The sequence below is a fragment of the Ascaphus truei genome, chromosome 6 (genome assembly GCF_040206685.1).
Source record: "Ascaphus truei isolate aAscTru1 chromosome 6, aAscTru1.hap1, whole genome shotgun sequence".
Taxonomy (NCBI): Eukaryota; Metazoa; Chordata; class Amphibia; order Anura; family Ascaphidae; genus Ascaphus; species Ascaphus truei.
In genome coordinates, this window is record NC_134488.1 from 98,980,641 (window position 1) to 99,003,133 (window position 22,493).

The 22,493-nt window shown below is 42.8% G+C and overlaps 2 protein-coding genes across 7 annotated transcripts in view; one reads left to right on the top strand and one right to left on the bottom strand.

The window, feature by feature from the left end:
* RPL18 (ribosomal protein L18) lies at positions 1–12,433 on the top strand. The gene is made up of 8 exons (XM_075605328.1): positions 1–48; positions 674–808; positions 2,874–2,960; positions 3,376–3,483; positions 5,516–5,614; positions 7,684–7,807; positions 9,573–9,642; positions 12,311–12,433. Exons 1-8 carry the CDS (start codon positions 16–18, stop codon positions 12,384–12,386), a joined length of 732 nt encoding a protein of 243 aa, XP_075461443.1. The 5' UTR covers positions 1–15; the 3' UTR covers positions 12,387–12,433.
* LOC142497482 (uncharacterized) overlaps positions 11,238–22,493 on the bottom strand; it is a 17,892-nt gene continuing 6,636 nt past the window's right edge. For 5 of the 6 annotated variants that reach the window (XM_075605323.1, XM_075605322.1, XM_075605321.1 and 2 more), the window contains 2 exons: positions 21,208–21,735; positions 12,990–13,657 (listed from right to left, as the gene is read on the bottom strand). In XM_075605323.1, coding sequence (XP_075461438.1) covers positions 13,133–13,657; positions 21,208–21,735 — 1,053 coding nt within the window. In that variant the 3' untranslated portion in view covers positions 12,990–13,132. Of the gene's footprint in view, positions 12,012–12,989; positions 13,658–21,207; positions 21,736–22,493 lie in introns of those variants that run through there. The other variant, XM_075605325.1, reaches the window with a different exon arrangement.

A 22,493-nucleotide genomic window follows, 5' to 3' on the forward strand; every position in this document is an offset into this window, starting at 1 on the left:
AAGCATGTAGCTGCCATGTTTGTTATGGGCAGAGTTAGTTACAATGAGGTGCAGAAACCGGCTATTTATGCGTTCCTGAGCCTCCCTTCAACTGCCCTCCCCCGCCGCAGGAAACATAATTAACTAATGCATGTGGTTATATATACACACTAAATGAGCAATGTCATTATAATTAGGCTTATGTATGAACTAAACTTAGAGCAGTAAGTAGAGTACTACTGTGAAGCGCTATGTACATTAATGGCGCTATATAAAGACATACAATACAGTATAACTGTCCAGAAGCACAGTGTGATAATGATGCAGCCATGGGTCTGTACTCCTATTTGCTGCGCCTTTGCTATAATAAAGATGCGAGGAAATGCGGGCATGGATCATCTTCTCATACTTAAGCTGGTCGTTGGCAGGCATGTTAGCTGTTCACATGTTAATAATGTCCTGTTTTATATAAGAGGGCAGACCGCCGCAGACCAGTCTCCATGAACCAAAGGCAGTCAGATTTGGGGTTTATACGAGCTAAAAATCGAATTTTAATTTAAAAAAAGTGCTGACTTTTATCAATTAGTCCAATGAAGTGTATGCGATTTGTTTTGCTTAAAACGTGATGAAAAATCACAGGAACGTACAGAACGGAGTTGTTCTGAATAAGTCCTCCACTAATCACTCACCATAGAGTTCTGACGACAGAGCGGCTCTTCGAGTGTGTGACAACTTCCTGTTCCCGTGTGCTTCCCATAAGCCTTTGCGGCAGCGCCCAGCTCCTTCCTTTCCTCCCCGAGAAGCCGCTGCTGCCACAGCCGCCATCATGGTGAGAAATTTGGTTCCTTTACAATCCGCTGCCATCGCGCTCGCGCCCCTTGCACGCCCCGGTTTAGAAGCCGTGGCCGGTATCCTGCGGCTGTAGGACGCCGGTCGGGGCGAGTATTGGGAGCGATGCCGAGATACATATTAGTTAAAGGGATGTACGTTCTCGGGCCTGCTGTGCTTGACACTGGTCACGTTTCACTCTGTTACTTTCTTGCTCAGTAACTCTCTAAATGTGCCAGGATCTTTGACATAAGGGTGCCTCGGCTATGGAAAGCACCCCTTGCAGGGCAAGAGGGAACAGCAGAGTAATGTGTTGCAGGCCCCTCCGGCCTTCAGTAGGATCATCTTTTCTGTTCACGTAGTTTATGTAAATTCATAAAGCTGTTTCAATCTCTTTAAACATTTAATATCTGTCTTTGCTATATGGATCCCCCCCTGAACATGTAATCTGCCGTTGACCCCTTTTTTGGGGGTTGACTTCCTGCACATGCTTTTTTAAGTCTAAAGTAGAGACATGTCGGTGTCTGCTGCATTACACATCACTTCATCCCTCTATCAAGACTTCTCATTTTCTGTATTCTTACTTTATTGTGTAGTTTGTAAGCTCGTCTGTCTTGACACTTTACATTTGTCAATTTTATAGTTTGATGTGTTTGCACAGATTTGCTTTATCATAAAATACCGTTTTAGAGCAGTATAATACTTTTTTCTTTTGAGGGCCACGAATAGCGAGTATGTTGTATTTTATTTAGAAAATGTTTTGCCAGAAAGTAATTCATTGAGTTACCTTTCGTTTTCAAGTATACCCTGGACACATCTATCACAATACATGGTTACAGGCAGTCCTCAGTTATCCAACGGAATCCGTTCTGGAAGTAGCGTTGGATAGTGAAACAGTTGTAAAGTGAGTCCCATGTTAATCAGTGGCGGTGAGCGTTGGATAACGCAGTCGAAACAAATGGTCCGTAGGGTTGCATTGTAAAGCGTTGGATATGTCATTCGCTGTAAAGTGAAACGTTGGATAACGAGGACTACCTGTATATAAAATGAACAATGGTTATACATTCAATTTGCAGACATTTCATGGACAGTTGGAGATAATAATTATGGGTGTATGTAGCAGTTACAGACGGGATTAATAGTGTTGGAAGACGGAGGCTAGGCCTGCAATATATATTGGTTTATATAAAGTTTTATATAAAGCGACAGCAGTTCACCTGAGTCGCAGATACAGTATTCATCATTATTAACTGAAGTTGGGGCATAAAGAAATACATGCTTGCACATCACTGAACTTCCCACTAATATTACATAGAAACAGCTCCCCACTCACCCAAAAGCCAAATATTTACAGTTCTTTTCATATAAAAAGTTAGTCGTGGGATAGTCGTGAGAAAATGTTAATTACTGTATTATGCAGAACCTTTTTTATATACAATAACCGGTCTCATGCGGCCTAATGTTCTTGTTAGCACAGTGGTGCAACGTACACTTTAACCCAGGCTTTGATCTTGGCAAGGATTCTTTTAAGAAGACCACTTCAGTAAGGGACAGTCTGCTTAAACAAAAGTATATTTGCCAACCGTATAATGCTTGTCAAGATTTGATTGATTCAGTTCATTTTTTGGAGGGGGCAGCAGATGCTGAAATTAAACAATTTGATATGTGCAATGGTAACAAATGTACTTTAGTGCAGGAGGGTGCAAACTTTTTTTCCGTGCGCCCCCCTGCTGGCGGTCACCTCACCCCCGCGCCTTCACATACCTTGGCTCTGGCGTCATGACGTCACGTTGCCATAGCAACATGGCCTAGCGGCATCATTTGCCGCCACGGCGACGCATATGGAACCAAGGAAAGTAAAGGTTTACAGAGGCCCTGCCGCTCCCCCGGTACTTAATTTAAATGCCTTCGGGAAGCACGCGGGGCCTCTGTAAACCGTACAGATGCTTTAGTGCAATCCTCTTGACATGTATACAAAGTGTACTGATTATCTTAATTGGTAAACTACCAGCAAAAATAAATGTCAAATAAAAAAGTAATTTACATTTTTATTTTTTTTTAAACAGGGAGTAGATATCCGTCACAACAAGGACCGCAAGGTGCGACGAAAGGAGCCCAAGAGCCAGGATATCTATCTGAGGCTTCTGGTTAAGGTCAGTAATTAGTTGTTGTTTCTAACCTCCCTTTTATGGGCATTTGAGCAGAAGATTTAAAGCCGTGTTCTATGTTTAAAAAATAAAAAAAAGCCATTCCCCAGGTTGGAGGTAGGGGATCTCTGTAGCTGAACCATGTTCATTACAGTTCCAGGGACCCTCTGCAGCCAAGGATATTTTACCTCCAGTAGGTGCTGCTGGTACTTTATGGAGTTTTAAATCCATGAATGATGTTGTGGCTTCACGGGAGATTTAAGCTTCCATATTGTTCACCCTGCTTGGAATGCCACTGGCAGCAACTGCAGTGGTAAATATAGGCGGAGCCACACATTTACGATTTCTCATATTAGTTTATACCCATCTGGCACTTAGGGGAAAGAAGCCCTCTCTAATTTTGTCTCTTCCTCCTATGCAGCTATACCGTTTCTTGGCTCGTCGTACCAACTCAAACTTCAACAAAGTGGTGCTGAGACGTCTTTTTATGAGCCGCACCAACAGGCCACCCCTCGCTCTGTCCCGTCTGGTAAGTAACAATGTTGACTCCAGAAACAAGGAAATGATGCAGCCTTACATTTTATTAATTGGGTAAATGTTCTACACTTCTACAGTCATAGCATTCTACTGTAGATTTCTATCCGACACTTATTTATGATTTGGTACCATGTTACTGTTTTCCTTGGCTACGGCCCCAGTGCACTCGTGGCGGCGCTCGTTCCCTGCATCAGCGCAACCTGATGGACTTAAGGCAACTCGCGTCAGGGGAGTGCGGCCATGACGTCACGCGGCTTGTTTGCCTTCATTGGCTGAACCGCTGCTGTGACGTGGCCAATGCTCGCCGCCGCGCCAAAAGACACAAATCTTGTCTTTTGGCAAAGGCGATCACGCGCACATGCCAACGGGACTGCCCCTTAGAGGGCTGTACCATGTGTGTGGAGTGCACGCCGTCGCACGTGCAGCCGGAACCGTGTCCCAGTCATCTAGTAAAGAGTTTAAGGTATCCCCTTTATCGGGATCGCAGCCTGGAAAGCTCACGGGTTCTTCTCAGAAACCCAAACAAATATATACTTGAGTGAAAGACTTGGTTTTGCTTGACACCAAATTCTTTGTAGAAGAGATATCAAGATGTCCTTGGTCTTCAAGTGCAGTTATTCTTTTTGGGTTAAAAAAGGACTGTGTGAGCAACTGAAGATATTATCAGATGTATGAATCATACTACAGAGGAACATAGCGCAGTATGTCTGGTCTCCCACAGAAAATATTAGATATCTATAGTGTGAGTAGACACTTGTAAGAGATATATAGATGGCTCTTACAAGTATATACATATTCTCGCGCTCTCTCTCGCTCACAGCAGGTGTCTTATTCTCCTGTTACATTCAATTGTATTCAAAATGATGTTGCTCATAAATCCCAATAAATGAAAGAAATATACATATGGTATAAAATCCTCTACCAATTTAATCTGCATGCTCGACCCAAAATGAAACGTTACAAAGCTTCTAGTGTTTCGGTGCCTTTTTATAATGCCGTCTGCAGCATGTGTGGATTTGCGTTGTCGGCGTCTCCAGATCACAATCCCACTGTTGTGGGACCATTTCCATGCGTCATAAGCACCCAAAGCATTTGATCTTCAGATCCAGGATACATTGAGCTTGAAAAGTTTGTTGCACAGCTACGCATAAACTCAGCATTGTATATGGCTCGGTTATTCATTATTTACAACCACGTTTGATAGCCTTATAATAATCCTGATTTGTAGAGTATGATTCTGCTATTTTGGTGGCTCTAGTGGGTGAAGCATGACTGAGTACATATTGTTTCTTCATAAGAAAAATATTAGTAACCGCTTTGCTGCTCTAAGCCAACTTCTTACATGGCAAAAGTGCTCAACTTGGTCTTGGTGGGAGTGAGCAGTGGAATTAGACAGACGTAGCATGAAATCTAATGACTGACACATCACCTTTTTTAGGTACCAACCAACACGTTGGCTTTTGAGAAATACAGATCTGATTTGTGAGCTATTCAAGTGAGCTTTAAACACCTATGTCTCATTTAGCACTCCAGCTGGTCATGTCACTTAACGATCATATAATTAAAGCAACTGAAACGAGGTTATCTTACATCTTAGGCTATGTCCCTGGTGGTCACGGCAGGCGTGCGTGTGTGTGGTGCTGTGACACATATGCTAGCAGGGAAGACACAGATTTTTGTCTTCCTGTGCCGCCACGTGGTCGGCGTGCAGCCAATTACAGGGCAGATATGCCCCATCATGGCTGCGCCCGCTCCACTAGAGCTACCCTACAGACCGCCGATCGCGGCTGTAGTCTCTGCACGCGCTGCTATGCCGCCAGGCGCACGTACGGCAGGGAGGACTGGGGCCGTAGCCTGAGGTGCTATATTGCTACATAGTGCCAGGGGTAACTTGTAAAAGTTTTAATGTTACCATTTGGTTCAGGTGAAAAGATTTAGAAGCTTTAATTTTTTTTTCAGGAATATTTTGAGCCTGCTGCTTAAATTAAATTTTCTAAATTAGTTAATTTTCTGATTGCTGACAGATTCGTAAGCTGAATAAGCCTGGCCGGGAAAACAAAACTGCAGTGGTGGTGGGATGCATCACAGACGATGTCCGGATCCAAGACATCCCTAAACTTAAGGTAAAGACAACATCAACTACATAACTAAACCAAGGATTTGCAGGCTCAGTGAATGCAAGCAGTTCTGGCAGCAGGGGATCCCCGGAGCTGAAATGAATGGGGTTCAGCTCCGGAGACTACCTGCTTCAATTCCATGTTTTCAAAAAATGGGGGCAAAACACTACTTGGATTGCGGCTTTAAAACTTCTATTATAAGACTTTTTTTTTTTTTTTCTATTCCCATAAAAATAGAAAAAACTATTGATGGGCATCTATGTAATGTGGGTGAACTTTTTGACAACTTCTGCTAAATAAAGAAGGTGGGAAAAATGATTGTTTCTAGCAATTGGTGGTTTAGTGTATTGTTACTTATGACCTCCAAAGCTGTTGAAGTGGCCATGTAGTCTTTGCTTTCTAAAATTGTCCTTTGATAAATCTTAAATATCTCACTAGCAGAATTTATGATTACCAACTGCTGTACTTATACAGCATGTATGGCAAATGAAAAATACCACTCGCATGTCTCAGACAGATCTGCAACTCTGCCATCTCTTATGGCATCTCATGCTTCCACTGCTGCAGGGATTCTGGGTAATGATATGCGAATGCGCATGGCGCACACAGGATTTACAGGCATACCCCGCTTTAACATACGCAATGGGACAGGAGCATGTATGTAAAGCGAAAATGTACTTAAAGTGAAGCACTACCCTTTTTCCACTTTACAATGCATGTACTGTACTGCAAACATCATATATATGCATAACTGATGTAAATAATGCATTTGTAAGTGCTGACAGATACAACATGGATGAATGGAAAATTATTTTAAAAATATGTAGGAAGGATGGAGGGGGCATATCTTCTACTGTACAGTATTTTTACTGAAAGGGCATGAAGGTGAGGTGCATTTATTTGACTGACTGATATATTGTTGGGACTTTGATTTGTGACTTTGGTGAAAACAATACAGTACAATACTGTACTGTACAGTGTTTTACAATGCTGTGCTTCCTTAGGCCGTGCGTATAGTGCCCGCGACCGGCGACCTCACCCATCCCCGCTAGTGAAAGTTATATTTCGCTTTGTGGCGGCGTCGCGGGCTCCCGGGCATTTGATTTGTTGAGGGGCTGTCACATGAGGTGACAGCCCTTGAAAAATCAAATATTCCCGGCTTCCAAAGTCCGCTCTGTCGCATTGCCGCTGTCGCGCTTACTATAAGCGCACGCGACGGCGGCAATGTGTTTGTTTTTGGGCGGCATCGCCGGCACTATACACACGGTCTTACTCAGGTCCTTGATCAGCTTGGCTTACACGCATGCACTCCCTCAATCTCTCACTCAGGCACGCGCACACACACACACTCAGTCACGCACGCACACTCGGTCGCGCACGCACACAAGCACAGAATGCAGTAGAAGAGCACCTCCTCCCCCGTAGCCTATAACTCGCATGCAAAGTTCCGTTCTACAACAGCAGCAGGCTAGAGCGAGATGGTAGGAGGGAAGAGGAAAGCAGAGGGAGAAGAGCCAGGAGCTGCAGTGCGAGCGGAATCACTGCTATAGTTGCTGATTGATGGCGCGCCCGATCTCCCCGTTCCCCCTTACCCCTTACCTGCACTCCGGCTCAGTTAGGGACCACAATGAAGGAGGTTGCAGTATTGATGAGGTGCGCACGCAAGCCGCCCCCTGGTGTCCGTACTCGCGAAGCACGCGTACGTACACTGGGGTACGGTGCAGCTAAAAATAAATGTACGTACTTGCGAGTGTACGTAAAGCGGGTGTACGTAAAACGGGGTATGCCTGTATACACTTTAAAATTCAGTTTGCCTGGTTCAAAAACTAAACTTCACCACACATCAAAATAAAATAGATCTGGTAATGCCAAACCTATAATTATATCTGGAACTTAAAAGTATGTTTTTGTTCTTTTCCATGCTGTGTTTATTGTTGGTGTGGATTCACCCACCATGAACTACTGCGTACGACTGCTTGTATCACTAGTAATGTTTACAACGGTTTGGTATAAAACTGAACTGTGATACTGGGATTGCATTTTAAAGTTGCAGGAATTTTTTTGTGCCGTCTTAGGTGTGTGCTCTTAAAGTGTCCAGCGGAGCTCGTAACCGTATTCTGAAGTCTGGAGGACAGATCTTGACATTTGATCAACTGGCCCTTGCTGCCCCTAAAGGCCAGAACACTGTTCTGCTGTCAGGTAATGTTTGCTCTTATTTAGTTGAATTTGTGAAAATGAACCAATGTCGGTGACCTGTTTAAGGTATCAAGTCTAGGCACATTTTTAACAAAGATCAGACACCTACAAGTATTTAGATATATATTTTTGAAAGTGAGGTTGTATGCATGGGAAGTAGATATGGAAGAGGTTTGATTTCTTCTAATTACTTTTGTTTGATCGCTATGGTTTATGATCACTGTGCCGGACTGGTATTTGCACAGGTAAGCCCCCCCTTCTCCTCCCTCTATTGCCGCACTCAAAATAATCTACCGTTAGGGTTGATTGACAAGAACTTGCCCATTCAGAGGCTGCATGGAAGAGAACTCATTAATTTGCAGAGAACTAAAACTGCAATGTTTGCTTTAAATGTGACTGATTAAGGAAGGCAGTTTTTTCAAAGCCTGGTTTGCAAACTAACAAGACTTGTACATCTGGAGGGCACAGTGTATCCCTCACAAATACAGGGCAATTTAAAAAAGAGGACCCTCCTTTGTATTACAAATTCTTTAGGAAATGTCATAATGGCCAATTACTGCAGCACAACATTTTGGGAAGTAGCCAAATAACTGTGTGTGTGTGTGTGTATACTGCTTTTATTCAGATTTTTGTATTTTTTTATTCTGTATTGGTTTTATTACTATTTACTGTGCTACCACATTTATTTATTTTGTGTTTGGGAAGCGCCGAATAGTCCAATTTATTTTCCCAATTCTGGATATTCCTAAAACCATGGGTGGCCACTAGTCCCTGAGGAGGTTTCAGAACCACTGCTGCATCAAGAGGTTACAGTTTACATCCAGTTTTCAGAGAAGGTTTTGAACAAAAGTTTGGAATTTTACAAAGTGGATAATTGAAAAGAGAAAACAAATGCAGCTGAATGAGTGATCAAACTTAATTGGAGGTGGGAGGGTAACAGATAATGGATTTGCGCCCAAAGGGGCTTTTGCATGGGGATGAGATTGAAGCAGAAAGTTTGTTTAACATAAAAGGTGGGTGGTGTTACCCAGCTTCTGTTCAGGTTTCAGATTTTTCCATACAGGTTCCAGAAACTCTGATTTTCAAATTCCATTGATGGATTTAAAAACTTGGGCTGCCATAATATTGTGTTCTCGCTGTAGTTGAAGGGAAATAATTTAACGTGGTTCAGCTTGAAAAGGATGGGGTTTGGAGGATACACATCCAAAAAGACGATTCATCTCTATTAAAGCAGCAGTTCAAGAAATATCCTACGTGTGTATAAATAAATCAGTTCTGTACTATGAGAAAAAAATTGTAGCATTTAATTTTTTTTTTTTAATGTTTCTAATGTAGGAAGCATTTCCAAAGTGACAGCCCCTTCCCCTTCTGATAAGATCTGGCTCTTGAGCCCCGCCCTCTCTCTAGCAGTGCACCAATTGTATCTAGTAACTGCCCAGTCATCATATTCCAGGACTACATTGCCCACAAAGCTGTGCAAGAACTGAATGAAATAACCCTGAGCAAGCGATCGATTACAGGAGAACGGATCGATCTGCAGCTTAGCTAATCACTTGTCAGTGTGCAGATTGTATTGATGCACATATTGAATGGGAACTTTTTTTTTTTTTAACAGCAGCTTGAACTGCAGCTTTACAAACGAGTGCGAGAGCATTGCTATGAATCTGAACATATAAAGGGGATGTTATATCACGGTTAAAGAACATGTCAATATCAACTTATTGCAAGAATGATTAAAATGTCACTAACACTTTATTTTCTTTATTAGGACCACGCAAGGGTCGACAGGTGTACAGACACTTTGGCAAAGCACCTGGTACTCCACACAGCCACACAAAGTAAGTTGATTGATTGGATTTTATATACTATAGTAACAGTGAAATTACCTACTGCTTATCCCATTTGCTGCCAGGAAGCAGAGGGTTTAACCCAGGCCTGCACAACACGCGGCATGCGGCCCGCCTGCACTCACTGTGCGGCCCGTGGCGGCTTTCCGCTTCCCCCCCCCCTCCCAAGTCCGCTCTTCCCCTCTGGTTCCCCCACGAGCCAGGGCAGCAGCGCGCTCTAGCATTGAGGCACTTCCATGCCTGCTGCTCTGCCGCCTCCACAGCAAACCGAGGTGGGGGGGTTGTGTGTCATTGGAGGGCGATGTGAGTTGCAGGGGAGGGCGAGAGGGTGAGGTGCAGGGGAGAGCGAAAGGGTGAGGTGCAGGGGAGGGCGAGAGGGTGAGGTGCGGGAGAGGGTGAGGTGCGGGGGAGGGGGAGAGAGGGTGAGGTGCGGGGGAGGGAGAGAGAGGGTGAGGTGCGGGGAGGAATGTGTGGTGTGCAGGGGGATATTGGGTGTGGGTGAGGGGGAGAGATGGGGGTATGAGAAATAGATGGGGAGTATCGCAAAGGTTGATAGTGAGGGATGCTGGGGCAGAGATGATGATTTTACCTGTGCGGCCCCAAAAAAAAATTTCTTGGAGCAGTTCGGCCCTTTTCACTTTACGGGTTGTGCAGGCCTGGTTTAACCCGTTTGCTGCTGTAATTATCTCCAGAGCTTCGAAAGCCAAGTGCTGTGGTCTTCAATTTCAATTTTATAATGCTTTTTACCAGGAATTATAGGCTAAAACTGGTAAATTCCAGGCATTGTTGAAATCCCTGCTCTGATTGGATAATGCCCAGAATTTTAACCAATCCATGATGGCCTGGAATTTGTGTCACCCAGCCAAGTTTTTCAGCCATTCAGCTCATTCGCAAAGAGTGAGATCAGCACTCAGACAGGGGAGGTGATTGGACAGGAGGCAGCAGCAAGGCAGAGTCCTCACCCACCCTGCCTGCAGAGTGTAAATGGGGCAGCAGAGTGTTTTATTGGTGCGTGTCTGTCTTCTGTTGGTGTGTGTTTTGTGGGTGTAGAGGGGGCAGAAGAGTCTGTTGTGTTGGTGTTTGCTGTGGGTATAGAGGGGGGCGGGGCTGCAGTGTGTTGGTGGGTGTAGAGGGGGCTGCTGGTGTGTTTTGTGGATGTAGAGGTGGCAGAGTGTGGTGCTGTCTGCAGTTTGTGTTTTTCTTTGTGGGTGCAGGGTGGCTACAGTGTTTTGTGGGTGCAGTGTTGTGTCTGCAGTGTGGGTTTACAGGTGGGCTGCAGTGGGTGTAGCGGGGCTGCTGGTGTGTGTTTTGTGGATGTAGAGGGGGCAGCAGTCTGTTTTTGTTGCTGTGGGTGTAGAGGGTGGAAGAGAGCTGCAGTGTGTTTGTGTCTGCAGTTTTGTGGGGTTACCGGGGGGTGTAGAGGAGGGCTGCACTGTTGTTGTGGGTGTAGTGGGGGGCTGGTGTGTATGTGTCCTTTTAATAAACTTGCAGTAAAAGCAAAATAATGTAGACAATCATGCTGATAAAAATCAATGACTACAAAAGTGTCTGTTATGAAAAATGTAGGTTTTTTTTTATTTTTTACATTTAGCTTATATTGAGTTACCTCTTTTTGAATGTCATGGGCAGAGTTATACTAATTTAATGCAACTATGTATTAACAAGATTACATTGACAGACCTTTCATGGACAGTTGAAGATGATATTATATGGGCCTAATGTAACAAGACAGGTTAAAATTGTGTTAGAATAGGCCTGCAATGTGTTGAGAAGTCTTGACCCAACCCAGTAACCAAGCAGCAAACGGATGACACCCTCTGGGCTAATGCAGATGTAGCCTAAAGGGGTTCTGAATGAATTAATCTGGGCTTTGAAATTCTTGTCTATTCAAACACTGCACAGGTGGGACTAACAAAACACAGCAGCACGTAATCCCAGATGTTATCCCTTAGTACATGTTTCTGTACAGTGGGGGAGCAAGTCTTGGGGAACCCTTTCAGATGTTTGTCTTTGGGGTGATCCATACATAGGCTGAAGTATTAACCTTAAACAGCAGTAACTGCTCAGTGGTTAAGCCCATTAACCTCTGCCAGTTTGCTATGAACAGTACAATTGTCATGTTAGGTGAAAAATAAGTCTAGGTGTATACATGCATTGTTGTATTAGATAAGTATATTTATTTTTGCGTTCTTATACGCACATGATCACGACATTTCCTGTACTGAGATGGCCACTTTCTAGATCTTATACTTGATCATTACGACACATACATTTTGTTCTATAACAATGCTGTATGTGGTTGTTTCATTTGTGAACACTTGCTTGGCCTGATGAGTTGGAAGCTTCCCAAGCCATTTTTCCTGTTAATGACAAAGTTTGACATTAATATAAGTGGGCAGATGCCGTCAGTTATATAGTAACAGCAGCTTTTTGGCGTAGGAGATAGACTTACATAAAGTTATTAAAAACATTACCTAAATGGTAAGAATAGGATCATATAAGCTTCAAATGACCCGTTTTTAGATCTTTAATGTTATGTATGAAACAAAATGGTCAATGGTGTTTAAAAGCGAAAGATCTGTGCACTTAACTTCTTTTGCCTAAAATCCTTGTTCTGTTGTCATTTTTAAATGTATATATATATTTTTTTGTTTTCTAGGCCCTACATTCGCTCTAAGGGTAGAAAGTTTGAGCGTGCCAGAGGACGCAGAGCCAGCAGAGGATACAAGAACTAAAATCACTGTCAATGCTTTCTACGCAATAAAGTTGTTCAAACTTCAAATACGTTTCAAATACGTTTCAAAAAATGTTTATAACATGGCACAAATGCAGTTCTGATACTTTACATTTATAAGCTAAGACTTGCCATCGACTTCTGCCTCCTAATATGTAATGTTGCAGGCCTGTCAGACAGGAACATGTACCCACAAAGGGTATTTTTATTTGTGGCTTCCTAAAAGATGTCTATGCTAGAATCTTGGAAGCTGCTGACAAAAGGGATAACATGCAGACACTGGGGAGAAAAGTGAAACTTACATTGGACAATTACAGGTTAAACTGATCCCATCGGCAAGAAAAATAAACACCTGGGGAGGGAATGTCGTGTGTGTGGGGGCAATATCTAGTTCTCGCTTTAACATTTGTATTATGTATATTTTATTGCTGGTTAATTTCTTAAAATGAAGTTTGTACATTAGGTGCAATAATGGAACTACTGTACTAGACATGCTCAACATGCAATAACTTTAAAATAAACACAAGGGCAGAATACCCATATAGAATGGAAGAACACTTTGAAACAGTTTGCTTTCAGTGGTACAAGAAATACTGCGTTTGAGTTTATAGTGCAAATATATTTTACTGTGCTGCAAAATAGACATAAATATGGAATAGTAGGTATTGCAGTATGGAACACAAGTCCACCAGAGACCATTCATTAGAAGCACAACACCCATACAGAGAATTCATCGTGGTAAGTGTTCTATGACAATCCCATGGGATCATGCAGCAGGCATGCCAAGTAGCAGCAAATGATCCAAGCCCGATCCACCTGAACTTCCATACTTTGGGGGTACACACCTTTCAAAAAGCGAAAATTGAGAGCTTTATCAATGACACTCAAAAGGCTGAGAACCTTCCTGCTAATTTCCTGCTGCTGGTGTGTTAGCTGGATTGGGATATTCTGCAGGAAAGGAGGTAAACTTAATGGTGAACATATTCTCCCAGTCAGCTCTTCTTGTGGCTGCCCATCCATTACCTTTGTAGCTACTCCAAAGGGTAAGCTAGATGAAAAAGTGATAAAACCATTGGAAGAGGCTATGGCATATCCACGTCTTACGTAATGGTTTCTACAAGGGTGAGTAGAGGCAGGTTTAGTGCGATCCTTTGCCTGAACTTCAAAGAACAGGTCTGTACAGTCCATAACAATTAAGGTGAGGCCCTGATACTGCACAATTCTTTTGGGTTCAAAAAGATCCAAGTATCTCGAGTTGTACAGGATGGGGATCTGGAAATAAGAGCACATAAGTTAGATACATATCTTCCTACTATATACAGGAAACTTGAATAGGTACCACTCAAATAAACATGGTTTCAATGGTCTGAGCTTAGATCACCCAGTAAATGACATGCCTTTATTGCTTGTAATATCTTTCCATTGAGCAACTAATCTAGTTAAAGCAGAAAAACTAAATTTCTTTCCCCCCCCCCCCCCCTTTTTTTTTTTTTAATTAATGTAAAGCATGTCTATATAGCGAAATTAACAAACGTAGCACTTCACAGCAGTAATATGTTACAATCTCAAACAACAATGGGAAAAAGTGCTCAGACAAAAGTAACATTTAGGAAAAGGAGTCCCTGCTCTGAAGAGCTTACAATCAAATTGGTAGGTAGGAAGAACTTACAGAGACAGGAGTGAGTGAAAGGGGCCAAGGTTTTTGTATGATGTGTTAATTATCAGCCATGGTGCTACCCATATGCTTCATTAAGTAGGTGTATTTATGAGATGGGTTTTAAAGGTGTATAGAGAGGGTGCTAGTCAGATATTGAGGAGAAGGGCATTCCGGAGGTGTGGGACAGACGGTGAGAAAGGTTTAAGGCAGGGGAGAGAGCTTTAGATACAAAAGGTGTAGAGAGAAGACATCCTTGAGCAGAACGCAAGAGTCGGGCTGGTGTATAGTGAGAAATTAGGGCTGAGATGTAAGGAGGAGCAGAAGAGTGTAAAGCTTTAAAAGTGAGGAGAATTGAGTGTGTGATACGGGATTTGATAGGAAGACAGGAGAGTGATTTCAGCATTGGAGATGCCGAGGCAGATTTTGGAAATAGTGATTTGGGCAGCAGCATTTAGGATAGATTGTAGGTGAGGCAGGAAGGCCAGACAGCAGGAGGTTACAGTAGTCGAGACGGGAGAGAATGAGGGTCTGTGTCAAAGTTTTTGCAGTCGAGCAACAGTGGAAAGGACGTATCTTGGTAATGCGGAGGAAAACAATGACAGGTTTTAGCTGCCTTTTGAATGTGAGAGAGGAGTCGAATATGACACTTAGGCAGCGTGCTTGGGCTACTGGGTGAATGATAGTACTTCCAACAGTAATGTGGACGGAGGTAGTAGGGCCAGGTTTGAGAGGAAGTATGAGGAGCTCTGTTTTTGCCATGTTAAGTTAGTCAATTTCAAATATTGTCTGTCTCCAAATCCTCCCCTGCTGTGTCATAATTTAATTCAGCTTTCACACATGGGCAAGACAACACCCCATCATAGAAAACCATTTGCTTTAACGTCCCTCACGTGCTAATTAAGTTAGTTGGGCCAGCCAGGTGACTTTGTAAAAGTAAAACTTACAGCAGCCATAGCTGCCTGCAGCTATGCTCTTAAGCAGAAATGATTTTAAGTAGAAATGTTTAAAGTAGTGATGAAGTTTAAAAAAGTGGAACCGTGGACAATACCTACTGCTCCGATTCCTGCATTTGATCTACGCTGGAAAGGAGGATATCATCCCATACTACACATCTCAGCACTTAACGCTTGCTGTGATGCCACCTTTACTTTTTATATTTGCTGTGACATCACTTCTTTTCAAATTATGTTCTTCCTTCCTCCTTATGTCTCTAACGCTATTCATATATCTTCATCTCCTTCACCACTTCTCAGTTCACATGGACTTTCTTATCTGCACCCTCTGACAACCCACAGCTATACCCCCTGCACTAAAACACACCCCAACAAAATCATCCTCACACATTCTCTTTCTACCCATGCTTCTCCTCCTTGCTTCTGGGGATATCTCTCCCAATCCTGGTCCCTGCCTTATTTCAACTTGCTCTCGTCCTCGCCTCCCACATGCAACTTCTACTCCTGGTGTCAACCCCTCCAACCTTATACCCATCCCCTGCAACCCTCCTCTCTCCCATGCTCCTGTGCCCTTTGGAATGCTCGCTCCCTTTCCAACAAGTTCCTCTCTGTGCATGATTTCTTTCTCTCTAACTCTCTGCTATTTGCTATAACTGAGACCTGGCTCACTCAGTCTGACTCTGCTCTGGAAGCTGCCCTCTCCTATGGCGGCCTTTACTTCTCCCACACTCCGCGCCCTCATGGCAGGGGTGGAGGCGTGGGGCTCCTGCTCTCCTCTCTCTGCCGTTACAGAACCCTTCCTATTCCTCCCTCTCTTGCTTTTCCCTCCTTTGAGGTTCACACAGTCCAGATCTCCTCTCCCTGTCCACGTGGCGGTCATCTATCTCCCACCTACCGCTACTCATCCCCCTTCTTCCTTTCTAATTTTGAATCCTGGCTCTTTCTCTCCTCAGACTCCCCTGTTCTTCTCCTTGGGGACTTCAATTGCCTCATTGATGACCCCTCTCTCCCTTGGGCTTCCCGCTTTCTCTCTCTCTAACCTCTTCTTTTGGCCTTCAACAGTGTACTGAAGCTAGCACCCACAAGGATGGCCACTACCTAGACCTGGTTTTCACTAAAAACTTCTCTCCGATTTCTCCCATTTCCCCTTTTACTCTCTCTGACCATCACCTCATCTAATTTTCTCTCCCTCGCTTCTCTCCATCTTGCCCTCGTTTTTGCAGAAACCTGCGCTCTATTAACCTACCAGCATTTGCTTCCACTTTACGCTCCTCCCTCAGTTCTGCTTCAGACCCTGACAACCTGGTCAGGAACTACAACTCTGTTTTATCTTCCCCTCTTGATTTTCATGCCCCGCTTTCTCTCTGCCGTCCTCGCCCTTCTAACCCCAGACCCTGGCTAAACTCCCACACACGCATGCTGCGTTCCTCCACTCCATCTAAACGCCTCTGGAGGAAATCTCATACGCTCGCAGACTTCATTCACTACAAATTTATGCTGTCCTGTTTCAACTCTGCCCTCTCTCAGGCTAAACAAACATACTTTTCATCACTAATCAACACACACAAGCCTAAACCACGCCGACTCTTTTCTGTCCCATCTCACCTCAGGACTTTGTTAACTTCTTTAAGGAAAAGGTGGAATCCATATGTCAGAACATCCCATCTGTTGCCTCCTCCCATCCCACACCGCTTCCCAACTCTCCTCCTGCCTTTCTTGACACCTTTTCCGCTATCTCGGAGGAGGATGCGTCACTGCTGATCTCCTCTTCTCCCTCTACCACTTGCCCTCTTGATCCCATTCCCTCCCATCTCCTAAAACCTCTTGCTCCTTCTATAATCCCTACGCTCACCCAGATTTTTAACTCTTCCATCTACTCTGGTACATTTCCATCCTCCTTCAAGCATGCAACTGTTATACCATTACTCAAAAACAGCAAGCTTGACCCTACCTGTCTTTCTAATTATCGACCTGTCTCCCTCTTGCCTTTTGCCTCTAAACTCCTTGAACGTCTTGTATTCTCTCGATTGCTACACTTTCTCAACACCTATTCTCTTCTAGACCCTCTACAATCTGGCTTCCGCACTGCTCACTCTACTGAAACAGCCCTCACTAAAATAACTGACGACATCCATACTGCCAAAGACAGAGGTCATTACACTCTGCTCATATTACTCAACCTCTCTGCAGCATTTGACACCGTGGACCACCCTCTTCTCCTTCACATTCTCCATACTCTTGGTATTCGGAACAAAGCTCTATCCTGGATTGCCACTTACCTCTCCCATCGTACTTTCAGTGTCTCTTTTGCCAACACCTCCTCCTCATCTATTGATCTCTCTGTGGGGGTATCCCAGGGCTCTGTCCTGGGACCCCGTCTCGTTTCTCTTTACACACTCTCTCTAGGTGACCTAATCACATCTTTTGGGTTTAAATATCACCTCTATGCTGACGACACACATTTACCTTTCAACCCCTGACCTTACACCTGCTATACAGACCAAAGTTTCTGAATGCCTCTCTGTAATATCACCCTGGATGGCCATCCGCCGACTGAAACTTAACATGGCAAAAACAGAGCTCCTTATACTTCCTCCCAAACCTGGCCCTACTACCTCCTTCCACATTACTGTTGGAAATACGATCATTCACCCAGTAGCCCAAGCACGCTGCCAAGGGGTCATACTAGATTCCTATCTCTCTGCTCTCACATTCAAAACATTTCTAAAACTTGTCGCTTTTTCCTCCGCAATATCACAAAGATACGCCCTTTCTTCTGTTACTCGATTGCTAAAACTCTGACTCAGGCCCTCATTCTCCCCGTCTCGATTACTGCAACCTCCTGCTGTCCGGCCTTCCTGCCTCTCACCTGCCTCCCCTACAATCTATCCTAAACACTGCTGCCAGAATCACTCTACTCTTTCCTAAATCTGTCTCCGCGTTTCCCCTCCCGAAATCCCTCGTCTCACACTCAATTCTCCTCCTCACTTTTAAAGCTTTACACTCTTCTGTCCCTCCTTACATCTCAGCCCTAATTTCTCGCTATGCACCATCCCGACTCTTGCGTTCTTCTGAAGGATGTCTTCTTTCTACCCCATTTGTATCTAAAGCTCTCTCCCGCCTTAAACCTTTCTCACTTTCTGCCCTGCACCTCTGGAATGCCCTTCCCCTCAATACCCAACTAGCACCCTCTCTATCCACCTTTAAGACCCACCTTAAGACACATTTGCTTAAAGAAGCATATGAATAGCAATGGATAATCCTGGACACATGATACATAAAGCTTGGCCCCCTGCATACACACTTACTAGAATTCCCTCCTACTGTCTCTATATGTTCTCCTACCTACCAATTAGACTGTAAGCTCCTCGGAGCAGGGACTCCTCTTCCTTATTGTTACTTTTATGTCTGAAGCACTTATTCCTATGACCTGTTATTTATATTATTTATTTATTTATATGATTACAGCATGTATTACTACTGTGAAGCGCCATGTACATTTATGGCACTATATAAATAAAGACATACAATACAAAGTATTTTCAAAGAAGTAAGAAGGCTTCATATTATAAAGACTTTCTCCAACAAGGAGCACATTCATGGTGCACACCTAGGCTGTTAAAGCTTAACATTTATTATGCTTGAATAAAATAATGGTACACATCTATATTAAACCTAATGTCAAAAATTAAACTGTGTATCGTGTTACTTAAAAATTATTCAATGGGGGTGCCAATTTAAGACTCTATTGATAGTCCAAAACCATCATTATATAATCATAGGATATTTATAATATAATAATCCTCCAATGATGGATCGGTGTATACTCCTGGATGCAGTTAAAGTGGCAATGCTGACATCAATTTTCATACATATCTATGCATGTCTCCCTACCACAGGAAAAGGAATACCTTTGTATTAAGAATTGAACACATTAGTAGTCCCAATTACATATGACTTGTTGCTATGTAAAGGGTGGTGGGTCAGAGATACAGCTTACCTACTAACTCACCATAGACCATGTAATTAGTGCATATACACCTTGGTGAAACTGCTAATGAAAACAGATCTAATGTTACCCTTTATATAGCAAAAAGTCATATATAATTGGGACTACTAATGTGTTCAATTCTTAATACAAAGGTATTCCTTTTCCTGTGGTAGGGAGACGCATAGATATGTCTGAAAATTGATGTCAGCATTGCCACTTTAACTGCATCCAGGAGTATACACCGATCCATCATTGGAGGATTATTATATTACAAATATCCTATGATTATATAATGATGGTTTTGGACTATCAATAGAGTCTTAAATTGGCACCCCCCATTGAATAATTTTTAAATAACACGATACACACAGTTTAATTTTTGACAGTAGGTTTAATATAGATGTGTACCATTATTTTATTCAAGCATAATAAATGTTAAGTTTTAACAGCCTAGGTGTGCACCGTGAATGTGCTCCTTGTTGGAGAAAGTCTTTATAATATGAAGCCTTCTTCCTTCTTTGAAAATACATTTCAGATTAGCACATAGGTAGCACCCGGTATCACACTTGATATCTTAGGCTACAATCATATAATACAAACCTCAAACTACACTTACTAGTCAGCGATATACTCTATATGGTTTTTGCTACATACAATACAAAGTCAGCGAAGGGCTAACCAGGATGACATAGCATAGAGAAATTCAGAAACTTGAGTATGTACAGCAGGTGTAAGGTCAGGGGTAGAAAAGTACATGTGTGTGTCATCAGCATAGAGTTGATATTTGAACCCAAGAGATGTGATTAGGTCACCTAGAGAGAGTGTGTAAAGAGAAAAGAGAAGAGGTCCCAGGACAGAGCCCTGCGGTACCCCCACATAGAGATCGATAGAAGAGGTGTTGGCAAAAGAGACACTGAAAGTACGATGGGAGAGGTAAGAGGAGATCCAGGATAGCTTTGTTATGAATGAAGGAGAAGTGGGTGGTCCACAGTATCATATGCTGCAGAGACTCTAGTAATATGAGCAGGGTGCAATGACCTCTGTCTTTGGCAGCACAGAGTTCATTAGTTATTTTAGTGAGGGCTGTTTCAGTGGAGTGAGCTGTGCAGAAGCCAGATAGTAGAGGGTCTAGGAGAGAATTTGTTGGGAAAATGGAGGAAGCGAGAGAATACAAGACGTTCAAGGAGTTTAGAGGCAAAAAGCAGGCGGTAGACAGGCCGATAGTTAGACAGGTAGGTTTAACCTTGATAGTCTTGAGTTATGGTATAACTGTTGCATGTTTGAAGGAAGAGGGAAAGATACCGGAGTAGAGGGAGGAGTTAAACGTGTGTGAGCGTAGGGATTATATTGATCTGTGATTGTAGAATGATATACTTTTTTTTACCTAAGCTGGCAATTTGGTGCTCCTTCTAAATCTGTACAAACCCTGATGGTGTGTGGTGGCTGCCTTTCAGTTTCAATCAATCAATCAATCAATCAATCAATCCTTCAGTCAGTGTAACTCAGGAGCAACAATGTATCCTGATATTACTAAGGTAATATCTATTGTTACAGTTTACCACTCAAACTACTGGGAACATTTGTAACAAATGATCAGAAACAGGAAAGTGTTGCAAAGATCTTGCACAGCTTGGGGAGGTGTGCTAAAGCATGCTATAGAAATCAAAGGATGCTTTAAAACAAATTATAAAAGGTAATTAAGAGTTGAATAAAAGGAGGGAAAAACGTATCTAATATTACAGAACTGATTAAAAAAAATTGCTGCTTTAATGGAGTAATTCTGCCGGTTTTTATTAAAAATATGAGCATTTTATTTGGTTTAGAGACGATTCAGATAACACAATAGTGTTAAACACGAACGCTACATATACGGATCTACTGCTCGTGTATTCTTACACCGCTTTAGGAAAAGATTGTTGGAATCGCACCGATCATTCTGCTTGGTACTGTTTTCCGAGGACATGTAGGTTTCATGCTTAATATTTTAGGATTCTTAACCACAGGATTACATGCAAACATCATACCATCATACATAATGTAACATTAAGTACAATATCCCGATATGGCCTTTATATTTTGTGCTGTCATGTATTGTTTGACAAAGGTTAGAATAACCCCAACCAAAATTTGCATTTACGATTTCATTATTTACTCCTAGGTTCAGGTGCTGTTAGTATACAAACGTGGTTGACTCCCCCAAATATTTAACCCGAGGTCTTACCTGAGTAAGCCGTGCATGAATGAGCTCTGTCCAGTTCAGCCAGTAACGGGAGACTGTGGACTCGGATACTCTGAATCGAAAGGCTAGATCCTGCAACAGTAAGCCCAGACGCAGCCGGGTGAGAACAAGAAAGAGCTGATCCTCTAAACTCAGGGCACTTTGAGGTCCCACCTCTGTCCTTTTGCGGATTTTGCCAGTACACAGCTCCTTGTCAGCAATGAGAAAGCCTAAAAAGCTCTTGAGGTGTTCATAGCCTTCAAAGCCTGTGTAGAAGCGCACCCACTTGCTCTCATTCTTTATACTGTCCAGACAGAAGCCATTCTCTTGCTTGCTACTCCCCTGATCCTTTACCTGCTGACTTAAGTAAAGGACTGTTCCGGAACTATTGGCCAATTGCTCTTGCAACTCTTTGTTTTTTCTTTCCGCAATCTCCTTCTCACAATGCAAATTCCTATTCTCTGATTCGAGCTGAGAGACCTGCTGACCCAGCTCAGCCACCAACATCCATCTCTCATTCTCCCATTTCTCCTTCATTTGAAAAAATACATTGATTAATAAATGAGGACATGCATAAACTGAGACAGCAGAAAGAAGCTTGGATTATTAGTGGATACAATATATTATACTGACACAATTAGAATATTAGTGGATATGTTTGCAAGCTACACGTCACAAGATGAGTGCGACACCCTCTGCCCCTTTCCTACAGTTACTTTGTATATTTAGTGCAAGACTTGCTTTCCCCCTCTACCACAATTGAAAAGGTCCTTGGCTGATTTCCTCACAACAAAGCAGCACATTGAGTGGTGTCTAGTTGGACTACCTGCATGCGCTGTATAAAATGGTCTAACTTCTCACTCATCACCCATTATTCAATTAGTTTTGCTGCAAACCCTGTTGGTGAATTGTTTCCTATTGTGGGGTCTTTGTAGGGGTTTTATAGTCCAACAATATCCTATTTGTCATTGTTCTGATAGGAGTTAGGCTTTTTTTGCTATAATAATAATAGTTAAACATTTTCAATTATGATTTTTTTTAAATTTGAGCTATTGTGTTATTGTATTGTATTGTATGTCTTTATTTATATAGCGCCATTAATGTACATAGCGCTTCACAGTAGTAATGCATGTGGTAATCAAATAAATAACAGATAATATAAATAACAGATCATGGGAATAAGTGCTTTAGACATAAAAGTAACATTAGGGAAGAGGAGTCCCTGCCCTGAGGAGCTTACAGTCTAATTAGGAGCTTACAGTCTAGTTAGGAGCTTACAGTCTAGTTAT

Coding starts and splice junctions, on each gene's coding strand:
- RPL18 (XM_075605328.1), top strand. CDS start 16: ATGTTTGTTATGGGCAGAGTTAGTTACAATGAG. Junction 3,484..5,515: donor CCCTCGCTCTGTCCCGTCTG/GTAAGTAACAAT, acceptor GATTGCTGACAG/ATTCGTAAGCTGAATAAGCC. Junction 9,643..12,310: donor ACTCCACACAGCCACACAAA/GTAAGTTGATTG, acceptor TTTGTTTTCTAG/GCCCTACATTCGCTCTAAGG.